This window comes from Oryctolagus cuniculus, chromosome 7 (genome assembly GCF_051225735.1).
Source record: "Oryctolagus cuniculus isolate XC-2025 breed Fujian yellow rabbit chromosome 7, ASM5122573v1, whole genome shotgun sequence".
Classification (NCBI taxonomy): Eukaryota; Metazoa; Chordata; class Mammalia; order Lagomorpha; family Leporidae; genus Oryctolagus; species Oryctolagus cuniculus.
In genome coordinates this window covers 139,639,490-139,655,634 of record NC_142873.1, presented here as the reverse complement: position 1 = coordinate 139,655,634, position 16,145 = coordinate 139,639,490, and the positions used below count along the sequence as shown (strand labels likewise).

Sequence of the window (16,145 nt, the reverse complement as noted above, 5' to 3'; positions counted from 1 at the left end):
CTGCCAGTGCACCATGCTGATCTGAAGCCAGGAGCCAGGTGCTTCTCCTGGTCTCCCATGCGGGTGCAGGGCCCAAGCCCTTGGGCCATCCTCCACTGCCTTCCTGGGCCACAGCAGAGAGCTGGACTGGAAGAGGAGCAACCAGGACAGAATCCAGCACCCCAACCGGGACTAGAACCTGGTGTGCCAGCGCCGCAGGTGGAGGATTAGCCTATTGAGCTGCGGCGCTGGCCAAAAAAATGTATTTCTTAGCTGTGCTCCTTGAAAAGGCTTAGAAAGGAGGATTAACTCGATCGTAATAATCACCCCCAAGCATTCAGTTTCTAAACATCAGTTTCCAAGGAAGGAGTCACTGGGTCACTAAATCACTAAAGGGATTGAAGAAACTGGTTCTAGGTCAGGGATAGAAAAGGGACAGGCCCCACCGCCTTCAATAAGGCTCACACTATTCAACGGGACAGTCTAGTTATCAAAATGGCAATGTCAAGGGACTCAAACACATGAAATCTGCTCCAATCCACTGGACTGAAATGGCATTTGAAAACGTTCAACTTTGGGGGCCTGTACTGTGGTACAGCAGGTTAATGCCCTGGCCTGCAATGCAGACATCCCAGATGGGTACTGGTTCGAGTCCCGGCTGTTCCACTTCTGATCTAGCTCCTTGCTAATGCAACTGAGAGAGCAGCAGAGGATGGCCAAAGTCCTTGGGCCCCTGCACCCGCGTGGGAGACGTGGAAGAAGCTCCTGGCTCCTGGCTTCAGATCAGCTCAGCTCTGGCCATTGCAGCCATTTGGGGAGTAAACCAGCGGATGGAAGACCTCCCTCTCTGTCTCTCCCTCTCTCTGTAACTCTTTCAAATAAATAAAATAAATCTTAAAAAAAAAGTTCAACTTTGGAAGATGTTCAGATGTCATCCTGCTAATACAAAACTGGCAAACCAAGCAAAATAACTAGGTATTTTAAAGTATTTATGTACTCTATTTCAGAATGACCAAACAGTTGATGAGGACAAGGTTTCTTTAAGTATTCCAGTGTATAAAAGGAGAAGAGATGATGGAATCTTACCACTTTGCAGTTTCTAGGCTGTAATCATCAGTGGCTCCTACCATCCCCAAGAGAGACAGCCAGACATCATGTGCCTCTGACAGAGACAAAGGGCCCTGCCTATAAAATATTCTGGCCAAAAAATGGAACCCAAATCTGATTACGTTTATAGATCTTACTGCCAATTAAAGGGAATATAAGAGAGAAGAGATCATGTGAAACAGCCTCCCAGGGAAGCAACCAGCTATGTTCAGCAGGCAGGAGACTTTGCAGAATAAATGTCCTCACTTCTTTAACAACAACAACAAAAAAACACAGCAAGATGCGGGAGTTGACAGCTACAGATTTACAAAGACTTGAGACATATCAGCCTATTAGAATGTATGAACCTATTTAGAAGTCTGATTTTTAAAAAATAATGAAAGAACATCTTAGTCAATCATGGAAATTTGATTGCAGGAACTATTTTTCATTTGTAAGACATCAGTGTTGTGGTTATGCCTTAGAGAGTTCTTTTTATCAGTTAGAGATACATGCTCAAATGTTATGGATGAAATGTTATACCTGAAATTTGCTTCCAAATGATCCCAGAAAAGCAGGGCAGGAGTGGGGTTTCAACAAAACAACGCTGAGGGATGGATACAGAGGGGCTCAGCATGCTTTTCTCTCTGTGTCGGTACCGGTCTGAAATTCTCTACTCAAAAAGTGGTAGGGCACAAAAAGGCGCACAAGAAGTGCACACACACGAGGAAAAGACAGAAAAGGGTCCTGCCTTGAGCAGGGAGAGGAGCTTTAGCAGGAGACGGAGGGGGTCTTGTGCCTAACCCGTGCCTGACACACAGCAGGTGCTCACTCCACATCTGTGGAAGGAATGAAACACCAGTGGGAAGGTAAGAAGATTGGGTGTTAGGGACTGAATTGTGCCCTCCCCCACTTGATAGGCTGGTGCTAACCCTCCATGTGACTGCATTTGGAGATGGAAACTTTGAAGAGGTGAATAAGGGTGGAAGCCTGATCCCACAGTGGTGCCCTTGTTAGAAGAGACGGTCAGGGTGCACACGCCCAGAGGAAAAGCCCAGCTGAGAACACACACACACACACACACACACACAGTGGCCATCTGCAGGTGCAGGGGAGAGGCCTCCAGAGAAACCAACCCTGCTGGCACCTTGATCTTGGCCTTGCAGCCTCATGAGCTGCAAGAAAATAGCCTGCAGTGTTGAAGCTGGCCAGCCTGTGGCATTTTGTAATGGCAGCCCAGGCTGACTACGGCACCGGGACTCCCATGCAGGGCTGGTGGTCCCTGACCGAGATGAGCCACCACCACTCCTGATCCCTGATGCTAAGGCTGTGCATGGCAAGGAGGAATCAGGACAAGGGAGAGAATAAAGCCAGAAGCACTACCCGTGGAGCCTTTACCTATTCCTCCTCACAACAGCCTATAAGGTGGGGACAGCTCTAAGCCTCATTGCATAGTTGAGCAAAGACGACTGATGTGCAAAGAGGTGAGGTCCCTGGTCCAGGACACAGCAGAGTTAGGACTGAAGCCTGGGTGGTCTGACTCCAGGTCCTGTGGTTCTAACCACTGCAGGTGGGCTCAGGGACACCTTCCCTGACTGCTGCTTCTGCAATGGACGTGACCTGCCTTCCGAGGGCTTGGGTTGTCTGTTGAGAGTGACCTGAAGCAGGGACGGCCCGTTGCTCTCACCCTGGAGTGCCTCAGCCCTGCGGCTGCACGTGTGGCTTCTACTGTCTTCAGCCCACTTCCCCGCTACCCACCCGTGCCCCTCACCACCCGCCATCCTGCAGCACTCTGAAGCAGAACGAATATAGAGTGAATTTGCACTCAGACCTCATCTGGTCAAAAGCCACGGAGCTGAATACACATTCACCGTCGATAAATTATCTCCTTTTTTTCCCGTGTATTTCTTGTAAGCAGATTTTTTTTTTTTTCAATATAGTCTGAGAGTCTTTGCCTCTCAATAGGGGGCTTAATTACTGTTACATTTGTCTGACCACTGTCATCTTGTTTTATGCTGTTGATCGCTGAGGCTTCCATGGGCCATCTTGTCTTCTTTGAGTTTCGCAAAGGCAGTATGTTTCCTTGTGTTTCAGTTTTCTACCAGGAGGAAAAGCTGCTTCTCACGCCACTCCTGGATGCTTTTATAAACATGTCGGATACCATATTCTCCCTAGCAATGGAATCCATGCAGAACGCAGTGACAGGGCAGGCAAGAGCCTGGGTGTGAATCCTGGCTCCATCCCATCCATACAGGGAGGATCCTGGGCAAGTGGCTTCACCTCTCTAGACCCCAGTGGATGGTAACTTCACCAGTTTCCCAGAGCTGTTGAAGTTTAAGACGAGGTGGCTCTTGAAAAGCCCTTAGCCTGGGGGCAGGGGTTGAGTGAGTATGATTATCTGGTCCTTCGAAGAGTCAAGTGAGCATGGGCGAGAGACAGCCAGGCACTCCCATGCAGCTACCTTCCCTGGAAGGCTTGCCTAGGAAATTTCTGATTTTAAACCTATGGGTGCCCCATGTCCTTGGCACTGCAGGTCAGAGGTCAGTGAACTTATAGTCTGCAGGCCAAAGCTGGCCCAACCTCATCTACGGCTGTCTTGGCATCGGCAGAGTTGAGCAGAGGCCGTAGGATCCGCCAAGCCCAAAACGCGTCCTGTCTGGCCCTTTAAGGGGAAGTTTGCTGACCCCGCTCTAGCTCTGGCAGGTGCTCATCCTTCCTTCTAAATTTAGGAGAAGCCATTTTCTCCCTTGTCCTATTACAGCCTCTCAAATACTAAGTGGCTCTTAGCATATATTAAAAGATTTTCCAGAAGACCATTAGCATCTGCATCTAATTGTCCACAAGGTGGGGATACTTAATCAAAAACAAAACTGGAAAACACTGAAAAGACGAAGTTGCTGATTGCCAAGCAGGGTTCTCCTGAGGCTTGGGCAGAGGAGGAAGAGGCCAAGGAGGGGCAGCTGCCTGGGGTTTCTCCAGCCCACCTGCCCTGAAGTGTTTTTTTTTTTTTTTTTTTTTTTTGACAGGCAGAGTGGACAGGGAGAGAGAGACAGAGAGAAAGGTCTTCCTTTGCCGTTGGTTCACCCTCCAATGGCTGCCACGGCTGGCGCGCTGCGGCCGGCGCACCGCGCTGATCCGAAGGCAGGGCCAGGTGCTTCTCCTGGTCTCCCATGGGGTGCAGGGCCCAAGCACTTGGGCCATCCTCCACTGCACTCCCTGGCCACAGCAGAGAGCTGGCCTGGAAGAGGAGCAACTGGGACAGAATCCGGCGCCCCTACCGGGACTAGAACCCCATGCGCTGGCGCCGCTAGGTGGAGGATTAGCCTATTAAGCTGCGGCTCCATCCCCTGAAGTTTTAATACTGGGGTTCAGCTGCCCTTGGTGGTGTCTGGCTCTCCCTCTGCTTCTCTGATAGGCTGCTCCCCAGATCCCTGAAAACCAGGCTGGCACCAAAGACCCATCCCTCTGAGGAAACCAAGTTCAGGGCATCCAACAGGCCGCAGCTTTGTTCTGATGCCCACTGTCCCCAAACCTTCACCATTTCCCCCATCCATAGACACAATAAGACAGACGGTTTGAATTTCAACACAGGGCCTCTGCCTGTGCAATAGTGAGTTGTATGAAGACCCAGTACCAGGGTGGAGTTCTCTCACGGTCCACCCTTGGTCTCCAGGGTCTCCTTGCACCTGCAGAACTGGGCTCTCAGAGTTCCTGATTCAGAGTGTGGGGAATAAACAGCAGAGAAGGATTCCACAGTTACCAACTTCCGAAGCTTCTCCAGCAGGGTCACCTCACTGGGGACAGGGTCCCTGTGAGTTCAGGGACCCTGGGGTTCTGTATTTCTGGCCTGGGACAGCCTATGATCTTGGTGGGGAGATAGGACCAAGTCTCATGGAAACTGGTAAAGAAAAATAGAATAGTGGCAGATAGTGTCTGAGAGAGTGGCCCAATGGACCATGGCGAGTAATGGGAATGAGGAGAAGGGGAGATCAGGTGAGCAAGACACAGCAGGGCGATGTTCAGGCAAGCAGGACCAACACAAGAAGACCAAAGAACTCACAGGAGACTGAAGAGTGCTGGAGAGGATTAGAAGGGAGGGCAAATGCCTACTGCCTGCCCATCCTCCATGCTGGGCTGTGTGTGGGTGCGGCCCATGGTCACTGTCATATGTTGCACCCACAAACAGCTGCACTAAGTGAGCAGGATCAGCTCCACGGTGCTGGTGAGGGGAACCAAGGCTGAGGGAGCTACCTAACCCGGCAGGGAAGGGCTGGGAGTTTCACGTTGTTTCTCCCACTGCAAAGCGTGAGTCCCTTCTACAAGTACTGGCTGCCCTGGGGCGGAGCAGCAGATGGGCCTGTGGGGACCACACTGTGGGGACCTTGGATGTCAGAAAGAAACATCCATTCAAGTCCGGGATGGGGCAGGGGCCTCGAAGGATGGAAACCTCTCGTCCCACAAAGTGGAGCCAGTCCTGATGACAAAATGGTGGCCACCATGTTTGAACAGGGCTAACAGCCAATGGTTACTGGGTTCCTGGGTGGCACCTCTGTGCTGGGCACTGCTCCAGGAGCTGCGCCGTGAGGAGGTCACTACAGATGGGGCAAAGGGGACACAGAGGGTCCAAGCTGCCTGCCTGGGTGATGCCGCTGGTAGGTTGCAGAGGGCAGACAGCAGAGTAGGGGCTCTGGAGGGCTTTTACCCACGCATCATTCATTCATTCATTCAGTTATTCATCAAGCAGCATCTGCCATGTCCCAAACAACATGCCACGAGTGGAATGCAAGGCCGCAAAGCTCACCTAACCTCACAGAACCTACACGTCCAAGAGAACACACCCAAGATTCATAGAATTTCCCAAAAGTTGGTGAAGAAAAAAAAATGCATGGAATGAAAAAAACTATGCACGCTTTCAAAAACATTTTGCACAGATAAACTCATCTCTTCATTCCATGTCCCATGAACTCTTGGAAGCGCCCTCACGTGAGTTTAACTTGATGCCAGGGACGGCTCTTTACCAACATGGTTCATATTTGTCCCTGCTTTTCCTCAGCAGAAAAGAAACAGGTTCAGAGGGAAAGCGATGCGCCAGGCCTGCAGTTACACGAGAGCTTGTGTGGACAGTCTGCTCCACGCAGCGTGTTCTGGGTGGTGTGTTCTCTCCCCCTGCCCTCCTCCATCCACCTGTCGGCTTGGGGTGGTGCTCTAAGGCACGCCTCCCTCTGCACTCTCCTGTCCAGCCTCCTGTGGCCAGCGTGCTCAGATTGGCATGTGGGGAGTTGGTATGTGGAGAAGTCTCCTAGGTCTCCTTCCTCCATGTCCGTCACAGGCAGGGAGGGGAAGCTCCCAGAAGGTTCTCTCCTTCCAGGACGTTGTCCCTGCCTCCTCGAGGGCCTGCGGATACTCACTGCTCATCCAAGTCCATACACACTTATTCTGTGCCAGGCCCCTTGCTGGGTGTGCAAATCTGACAGGATTCCTGCCCTCAAGAAGCTCCATCTGGTGGGACAGATGACTGGGCTCTGAAATCGAGTCAAAAGCTGCCCTGTTTGGGGAGGCAGGGGTTTAGGGGCTGCCATAGTGAGCCTAGCACTTGCTGCAAGTGGGGTCCTCCCAAGATTGCAGACGGCAAGGATAGCAAGGCAGCATTTACCAGGGGCACAAAGGCTGGGGGCTGGGAGCCACCCCAGGGAACTGGGGGAGATTAGCGTGTGGAGAAGGGAAGAGTGGTGGACAGCTTGCCAGACTTGAGAACTCACAGCGCTGTCAGAGATCCCTGGGGCAGGAGCTGGAAACGGAGCTCCCTAAGGGCTGTGACAGTGAGAGCGAGCCCAGGCCAAAGAATAGGTGTTCATGATGCCTGACCATTCAGAGTCAGCAATTCTCCAGCTGAATCTCTGGCTGCAACTCAAAGTCCTATGCCAGGCAGTCCTCCAAGACTCCTGTTAGCTCGGCTGAAGGTAAACAGTGGCCCTGGGTCCTGGAAGAAGAGCAAGGATGGGTACAGAAGGTGAGGTGGGTGCTTGGTGTAGCAGTTAAGATGCTGGTTGGGACACCTGTGCCCCACATCGGAGTGCTTGGGTTTGAGTCTTGATTCCACTCTCTAATCCAGCTTCCAACTACTGCTCACCCTGGGAGAGAGCAGGTAATGGCTCAGCACTTGGGTGCCTGTCACCCACGTGGGAGACCTGGACTGAGTTCCATTCTCCTGGCTTTGGTCTGGTCCAGCCCTGGTTGTTGCAGGCATTTCGGGAGTGACCCAGCAGATGAGAGCTCTGTCTGTCTCGCTGGTTTTCAAGGAAGTAATGCATAGATGTGCGAGTAGAAAAAGAATGCAAAAACAAACCAGATCGCTGCTGTGAGGGCTGCTTGGTCCCTGTCGCCCTGCCCCCCACCCCCACCCCTGCAGGCAGCTGCCAGCCCCGGCCCACAGGCCCAGTACCTTCACACCGCAGCACAGCGCTGTTCCAGACCACGCTGCCCTCCTTCAGGACGCAGGTGATGGTCTCCGAGCCCTGCGTCCCGAGGAAGCCTTCGTCACACAGGAAGGAGATGGAGCTGCCCAGCTGGAGACTGTCCCCAAATCGCTTGCCGTTGACCGGGACGCCAGGGTCGGGGCACTCGTTGTGTCGGAAGGCTGTGGAGGTAGGGGTCACAGGCATGATCAGACAGAGCTGGTGTGCAGATGGGCCCCCCCCACAGGAAGTAAACATCGTTAGGATGGGGAATGCCACCTCTGTGCCACTTCCTCCAGAACCTGCCACGTGGCAGGGACAGCTAGACACCCTGGAACCCAGGAGCCCAGGGTCACCACCGACAGGCCACCTCGGGCACAGGGCAGGTGCTGCTTCCACTCATCTCCAGCTTTTCTGAGCACCTAACTCAACTTCTGCCCACTGGACATGTACAGGCGAGGCGGGTGAGCTAGGGGGTTCTCACGTGAGCTCGTTCCCACTGTGTCATGATTCTAGCACGTGCCTCTTACTGCCTCAGTTGACAAATGAGGAAGTGGAGGCTCAGGGTGGTGAAGGGGCAGATCTGGATCCTCAATGTCAAATCCACTCCATGCTTCCCTAACTTCCGACAGTCACGGGATCGTCCCCGCTGCAGGGGAGCTGGGCTAGGAATCTTGTGACACTAACAGGTACTAAGCACCATAGAGCAGGAGCCCTGGAATTAACCCTGTCTGAAGCCATTGCCTTTATTTCCTTGCCTCTTGTCAGGGCTGCCTCTCACTCTGTAGGCAAACTGATAACGCAGGGAGTGGGGACAGGAAAGAGGCGAGCGCTGCGGCTTTCATCCGCTCTGCCTCTCCTCCGTCAGTTACACGGCTCTGGGTAGCTTATGTAATCTGGTGGGGGCTCGGTTTCCTGAGCCATCAGACGGGAGATCACACTTCTCTAGCAGGCTGCTTCTGAGACAGGAATAGAATGAAAGTTGGTAGGAAAATGAAAATGGCCAGAGTTTGGTGCAATTAAGTATGAGTTCTCCTCCCCCTTCCCATCCCGGCATGGAAAGACACCCTCTCCTGCTCCAACTACACCAGGCGCGTCCCCAGCCTTCCTCCATCGGCAGTGCCGCAGTGCCTGCACTGGTGTCCCTGGCACCAGGCCCCGTTGGCATTCCTGCCATTTTTAAGGATGCCCCCTTTCTGGGGGAGACAGGCTCCATGGAGGCATGGGCACGTGCCACTAGGAAGGAAACGTGCACACACACATGCTCTGAGACAGGAGTGGCCCTGGAGGCTGCTGGATCTTGCTTATAAACGTGGCTGCCTTTCCCACTGCAGAGGAGCTGCAGGGGCCGACAGAGAGAGGCTGCGGTGCTCCCACGCTGGGCCGTGGCTGAGTCCCTACATCCCTCCTTCGGAAGTGCAAAGGCTAGGTCAGCCCAGACTTCAGTCTCTCAAGCTTTCTTCATTAGGAACTACAACCATGGAGTTGCCCTGAAATTTAGAGACATAGACTGGTGCCTGGGACCCAGAATCCAAGCATCTGCTATACCAAACCCTATCAGTCACACACACACACACACACACACACACACGTATGCACATACACACATCCCTGCACACATGTACCATATATCCATGCACACATCCATGTACATACATATACATGTATGCATATAGGCCCACATATAGTGCATGCATACACTCAGGCAACACACATGCAGACACATACCAACACACATCCCTAAACACACATACACATACTTATTCAACACATGCACACACATGCCTTCACATACAATCTTGGCAGGAACACATATATGTGTACACACAATCCAGGCATTACACACACATGTAGGCTTACATCCATGCACACATACATGGATGCACACACACATGCATGTGTAAGCCCACATGCAAACCCAGGAATGTCCACATACACACATGCACATATGTATGAATACATACACACAGACACCACACATCCATGCATACACAGGCATGCAAACATGTATGCACACGTGCACAAAGCAGGGGGACAGACCATTTCCAATGTCTGAGAGCAAAAGCTCTATGTCAAAGATTTAAATATGGCCCACTTCTTTTTATTTTTCAAGGCCCCGTTTTCCTGGTGTGTACAAAGGGACAGATCTTGGCTGACAGAGTTTTTGTCACCAGGCTATCAGTGATGATGCCACAGTGCTCAGTGCAGGTCCTGCATGCAGTAGCTGCTCCATAAACAGCACCTCATCTTTGTCCACCTTCTCCACATGGAGGAGCATTAGATTTATTCCCAGGAGCTCCAGCAGAGCCAGGGAATCGCTGGTCCTCGATACAGGTTTCAAGTCAACAGAGGGAAAGCAGTCAGAGCTCACCAGCTATGGGGACAGCTGCTGGGAGATGAGCTCCCCAGTCACAAGGGAGGAGATGAATGCCCCCTGGGGAGACTACCTTCATTCTCAACACTTGTCCTTGGACTCGTGTTTTATGGAATGCACCCAAATTATCTGGGAAGTCTGTACAATGTAGATTCTGGGCCCTCATCCCCTTAGAGACTGACTCAGCAGGCCTGGGATGGGGCCCAGATTCTAAAATATATTTCTAGCTATGCATCCCACTGTCCAATAGTATGAATGCACCGAGAAGCACATAAGACATGTAGTTGTGCTGTAGGAACATTTCCGGCTGGGGGTCTTGGGGGGCAGTTACCATTTCTGCTTTGACCTGTGCCATGTTTCGAGTATTTACAGATTATATGCCTATCGTGTTGACAATTGTGGAGAAATCCTGGAGAGAAACCCATAGGTCAGTGTGCTGCCTGGGCCTGGGCTGCCTTCTGTTTCCTCCCACGGACTTGGCATGCGTTCCTTTCCTAGAAAACTGGACTTGTTAGAATTCAACTTTCCTGGGAGACTGCCAGTTATCTGTTTCTGCCCCAAGTCCCTCCTTGGGGTCCACACCGACTCCAAACCTGCAGAGTTCTCAGCCCTCACCACGTTGGGGAAGCTTCTCTGGGGTGTCTCTACCCCTGTTCTTCTCACTCTCTGCACGCTGAGAAAGCACAGAGTCACCTGTGGATCCTCCAATTCAAAGGCACTTACTCATCTCCACCACGCGCAAGCCCTGAGCTGGGCAGAGCAGATGGTAAAACAGGGGGTCTCTACCTGCTCCTTCCTAGAACTTTCATGATCCTTTCATGGTCTCATGGGGAGAACACGTATGAGCACAGACATGCTAACAGCCAGAACTGTCCATGTTAGACTGAAAGGTCAGGAAAGACAGAACTGGGCTCTACTTCCTCCAGCCCACAGAGGATGAGGCTGGAAATCCTCTGGAAGAGACACCCCCAGGGAAGGCTGGTTGCTTCCAGTAGCTCTGGTGTCTGGAAGATGGGTGTTGAAGGGATCAAGTCCTTTTCCTGGATGATCCCTTGGAACTGGGGGTCCCAGATGGCCCACCATGTAATACCTAATGTCTACAGCTCAACTGGGCCCAGGGGGATAAGGCTGCTATGCCAAAGGTGGGTGTGGGGCTTGGGGAGACAAGTTATGTCAAAAAGCACCAGAGGGGTGAGCTCTACATATGTGTTTGGGGAAGGGCTTGACTTGGGTCTTGCATTTTGCAAGCTGCCTTCAGAAAAGGATCAGGTATACCCAGCTTGAGCCTTTCTTGACTATTGGTCATTGGCCAAATTCATCAGATGTACAGCTTCTTATGACCTGATACTCACTTTTTAAATATCTTTGGGTGCTTGCTATTTCCAGTCTCCAGGCTCCTACCCCTATTCCACCCCCAAAGTAACCATGGGACACAAAAATGAAAATACTCATGGCTGAGTTTCAAGTTGCTTCTAGGGAAGGCCTCAGGACTGAAATGGGAGGTGACCAAGAGGAGTGTGCAGTGGTTTGAAGCCAAGGAGAAACTCTGCTCCAAGCCTCTGTTTCCCAACTGAGTATGGAACGGGAACTGGGCAAAGCTAAGAGGGAGCAGCCCAGCATGGGGGGAGCACTACCACAGGTCAGCAGGGCTGGGGCAGCCACCAGAGGTCAACAGTGAGGCATCAGGGGTTTGGGCTGGGGCACATGAGGGAGGGGACAGGAAGCAAAGGAGAAAATGGCAGAAGTTTCATTTTGCTTGGGCCCTTGCTGGTTGCAGCTGGGCCTTCGACAAGGGGAAAGAATATGGGGAAAGGGCTAAAGGCTCCTTTTACATTATAAACCACACATACGGAATGAACACTCCAGCTAGAGTAACTCCATAGAAGAAAGCCCCTGCCCCATAGCCAGGACTGTGTGCCTTTTCCTGGTCCTATTGAGAACTCCATGCCTGGGCTCTGCAGCCCAGCAACACCCTCAGAACTGGCCCACCCACTTCCATGGGAGCCTGCTCAGAGCTCAGGGGGAAAACTCACTGGTAAAGGTGATATTGAAACCCCGCTTCCCCGTGGAGTGGTCGGTCTGGAACTCGAGACGGGCCACGTGGCCACTGCTGGTGATGGAGGAGGGGAGCTGGTTTCCTGAGAAGGTGCCCAACACTGGGGCCTCGGCGGTGGCACCATCCTTGATGACCAGGAAGTCAAACTGAGGTTCCACGTCGATGTCGTTGAAGGCCAGGTGGATGCGGCTCTCGGGCCTGGCCAGGATGAGCCAGACACAGTGGAGGTGGTTGCCATAGTCGTCGGGGTAGTTGGGAGACAGCACGATCCCAGAGGGGCTGGTGAAGTTGAAGAAGCAGGAAACTGCAAGAGAAGAGCAGTGGAGGTCAGCAGGTGTCCCCAACGCTGTGCCCAGGGCCACCGAGGACTGGCACAGGCAGCATTTGCTTACTCTAAAGAGTATCGGAGAGGAAGGGTGGCACCAGGGTTGGGCTGGACTGGCTGGGCTCTGGGCTTTAGGCTGGAGCCATGCTGGGTTCCATGCTGGCCACAGCACTGGAAGGATCCCTTTGGCAAAGGGTAGGCATGGCGGAGTCGGCTGTCTCTTGGCCCCTCTCCCCCTTTCAGCAAGCTCACCCCAGCTGGGGTCTGCATGCTTCTGGTCCTGTGTGTCTGGGAAAACCTGTCCCTCAAGCTCAAGTGTAGACCGCCAGGCCCGGATCCCTCTCAGTTTGGTTGGCAGTAGTTGGAAAGGACATTGCTCAGTGACACAGAGGGTGGACCCCCCCCCCCCACCAGGTGGTAACAAGGGCAGAATAGTCCAAATTCATTTCTCTCCTTCTAATGTTTTTGACTGGGAAATGAAAGGTTAGCCTTGGGAACTCTGAGAACCCCAAGTGACAGCACTCATCTCAGAAGGTGCCAGGTGAGCAACCTTGTTCAGAGATCCAAGCCGTGGAAGAATGGGGACAGGGAGGTGATGGTGCCTTGCCTACTTCCTGTTACCTCTCCCCCACTTCACCCTAATGGCCCACTCCTCTGAAAAGGCCTTGTTTTAAACCCTTTTCATGCCAATTAACAGAATATCCCTGGAACAAGGATGAGGCAAGGAAAGCGCTCTAAATGGGAAAACGAACACACACTAAGCAACATTACAAAAGAAAATAATAGAATGAAAAAGATGGCAACAATTATGACACTGGGGAAATACTGAATTAAAACTCTTAAAATTACATAAGATCATCACCAAGGCAAGCCAAGCATATCCTCAGAGGATCCATAAGAGAGAAAACAGAATGAATAAGAAAGGATCATTCATTTCCCTAGGGAAAAAATGAAGACGGAAAGCTAAAACCCAGTATCGTCAAGTCTTCGTGGAAACTCACACACGCATGCCTTGAGTGCGAGTTGCAGATGGAGTAAAGGAAGGGAGTCTATGAACTCTCATGAAGAGTCACTGGACTCTGTGAGTAGTAGGATTCAGCAATCTCTGGGAATTAATTCAAAAGAAAAAGTGCCACATGGACAAAGATGTTCATAGTGACATGATTTTATTACAGAAAAGAAATGCGAGCAACCTCTATGTCAGCCCAATAATGTGAGCTAAATTATAGCTTTTAATGTGATGCAGTTCGAACGCAGTCATTAAAGTGATAAATATGACCCCGTCGAAAGAGTGTTAAACATCATTTTAAGTAAAACAGTGGATCATAAAATTATATGTGTACTTTTGATTATAGCTATTAAATGCTTGTTTATATATGGACAAATACTACACATGAGCCCCCAAACAAAAACTGCTTTAGGGTAGTAGGTATCTGGGTGATTGCAAAAAACACTATAGGTTCATTCTAAATATTAAAAAAATACAAAAGCATGAAGAAGTCTGAAAATAAATTAATAATAAACATTTAAATCCCTTTGTAATATTCCACTTGGTGTTTGGTATTAATAATATCGGTACTTCAGTGAGTATATTTGACTTACTATAATGAAGCTCAGATGGAAAATAATAAAATCATATTTGTCAAAGAAAAGCACGCAGAAAACAAAGGCCTTGGTTATGGCTCATGGTGAGCTTTGTGCTGATTCTCGCCACCCCACCCATCTTCTGTTTTCTGCACAAGGTGTTTCCTTTCCAATTTGAGCCTGAAAGTCCTCCCATTAAACCCAGCAAAGTAAGCTTGGGCCCTAAGCCACACTCAGGCTCATCCCTGTAATTGTTAAGTATGGCAGGAATTTGAACAAAGGGGAGAGAAGACGATGACAAAGCTTTTAGGCAATGCAAGATATAGTTAATAGCAATGATCATTACATATTATTGAAGATTTAGGAAGTGTAGGCATCATTCTAAGTACTTTCATCAATTACTCAATTTGACTGTCATCGTAACACTGCAACGTAGGTTCTGTTATTAACCCCACTTAAAGCTGAAGCACAGAGAAGCTAAGTTACTTGCCAAAGTCACATGGGCAGAAAAATGGGAGCATTGGATTCAGTGCATGCAAGCTGATACCAGGGAGTAAGCTCTTAGCCACCTCCTCTACAGCATCCACCACTATCAACAGTGCTGCCCAATGCCCCTGAGGGCGTTCCTCCAGTCTGTTGGGAGACCCGCCTGTCAATCCCAAGCCTTCTCTCAGTATTGAACTGGGAGGCCCACCACATATTCATTCTGTGGTAGTTCAGATGAGAGCATAATACAAATGATAACCCCAAGCCAACGACCTTGAAGACAGAAGGGGGCAAGTCATGTGGCCTGCCAAACAAGACCAAGGCAGCACAAAGACAGGAAAGGCCCTGTGCTTTCAGAGGGAAGACGATCGGGGCACGGCAACCATGGACAAATGCATCTGCAGCAGAGAGAAGTGAGTCAACAACACCTGAGTTCCCATCCCCGACCCCATCATACTGCCCCTTACAGGGAGCACGTTTGGGAATTGGAGCAGCTAGACAGGGTGGCTCGCTTATCATTTCCCATCATAATCTTGTTCACCTGCTTACTTGATCATGGCCTGGCCTTCCCTCTCCCTGACACACACACACACAGGTATTTCAGTCTTGTGTGCTTGATTCTGTTGAATCCCTAACAGCTCCCATGATGCCTGGCACACTGTAGGCACTCAATCAATATCTGGTCACTGAAGCAATGAATGTTTAAGAATTGATATTACTTGAAAATATGATGCCATGAACAAGTGGGTCTCACAACCCATCCCACATCAAGCCTCAACCAATGGAACTCACCCAAGTCTATAAACATAGGTGCCAATGTGCATCCATTCTGTAAATGAGGGAAAAATATTGTTGTGGGACCCTTAACACATGTGTCTTAGACACAGCAGAGATGTGCCCTTAAACAATTTGCAGTAGACAAGAGTGTCCCCCAGTCAAGTTGTTAAACCAAAGAGACAACAGAAAATTGCTCGCAAATAGCAAAGACCTGAAAATAATATTCAGACAATGTTCATAAAACACTACTTGAAGATTTTTCTTTCCAGCCAAGAGATAAACCAAAATGAAGAATTAAAGTACGGGAAAGTTGTGGTTTATAAAAAAACAAAGATTTGCAATGAGTAAATAAATAAATATAGCAATTAATCTAAATAATTACTATAAACAGAGTTAGGAAATTAAATGCAAGTATAACAAATATTCTTTGGAAGAGAACATGTAAGATATCACTCCCATCCAAACCCCAGGGTAAAATATTCTAGATTATGCTGATATAAAGAGTAAAGTTGGAGCAAGGAGATATGCTAATTTCCTCATCTTGCAAGAAATTCTGTTTTATAGTTTCTGTGGTTAATTAGAGAAATATAGGTTAGCGCATGTTTTTAAAGATGTTAAGTGTAATTAGTAATAGAATATGAAATAGCTTATCTTCAAAATTACCAAAGGGAAAAAAGTAAAGCAGTCAATTTAGGGAGAAAATTGAATTCAAAGGGAAAAAATCAAAGAGGCATAAAGAGGGGAACTGTAAAGTGCTGAAAGAAAAAAGACAGAATGTCATCGTGAGAACCAGTGTACACAGGTTAATCTAAAACACAGCCCTCTCTATGAGACAACACACGGAGTTCAAGCAAAGTCGCTCTGAAAAGTCAAAAGGAAGGAATGGACCAGCACAGCTCAGGCTCCACACTGGAAGACCATAAAATACACCAATACCAGGGTTACAATGGTTCCTAGTTAACTGGTGGAGTGGACCCAGGGCTTCAAAGATTTTAAAACTCCCCAGGTGACCCTAAACTGTAG

At 50.0% G+C, this 16,145-nt stretch overlaps 1 protein-coding gene across 7 annotated transcripts in view; it reads right to left on the bottom strand.

Annotated features, from left to right (window-relative positions):
- The window catches only part of CSMD2 (CUB and Sushi multiple domains 2), a 624,779-nt gene that overhangs the window by 218,570 nt on the left and 390,064 nt on the right, over positions 1 to 16,145 (bottom strand). For all 7 annotated transcript variants that reach the window (XM_051832052.3, XM_051832047.3, XM_051832045.3 and 4 more), the window contains 2 exons: positions 11,928 to 12,254; positions 7,508 to 7,702 (listed from right to left, as the gene is read on the bottom strand). In XM_051832052.3, coding sequence (XP_051688012.3) covers positions 7,508 to 7,702; positions 11,928 to 12,254 — 522 coding nt within the window. The remainder of the gene's footprint in view (positions 1 to 7,507; positions 7,703 to 11,927; positions 12,255 to 16,145) is intronic.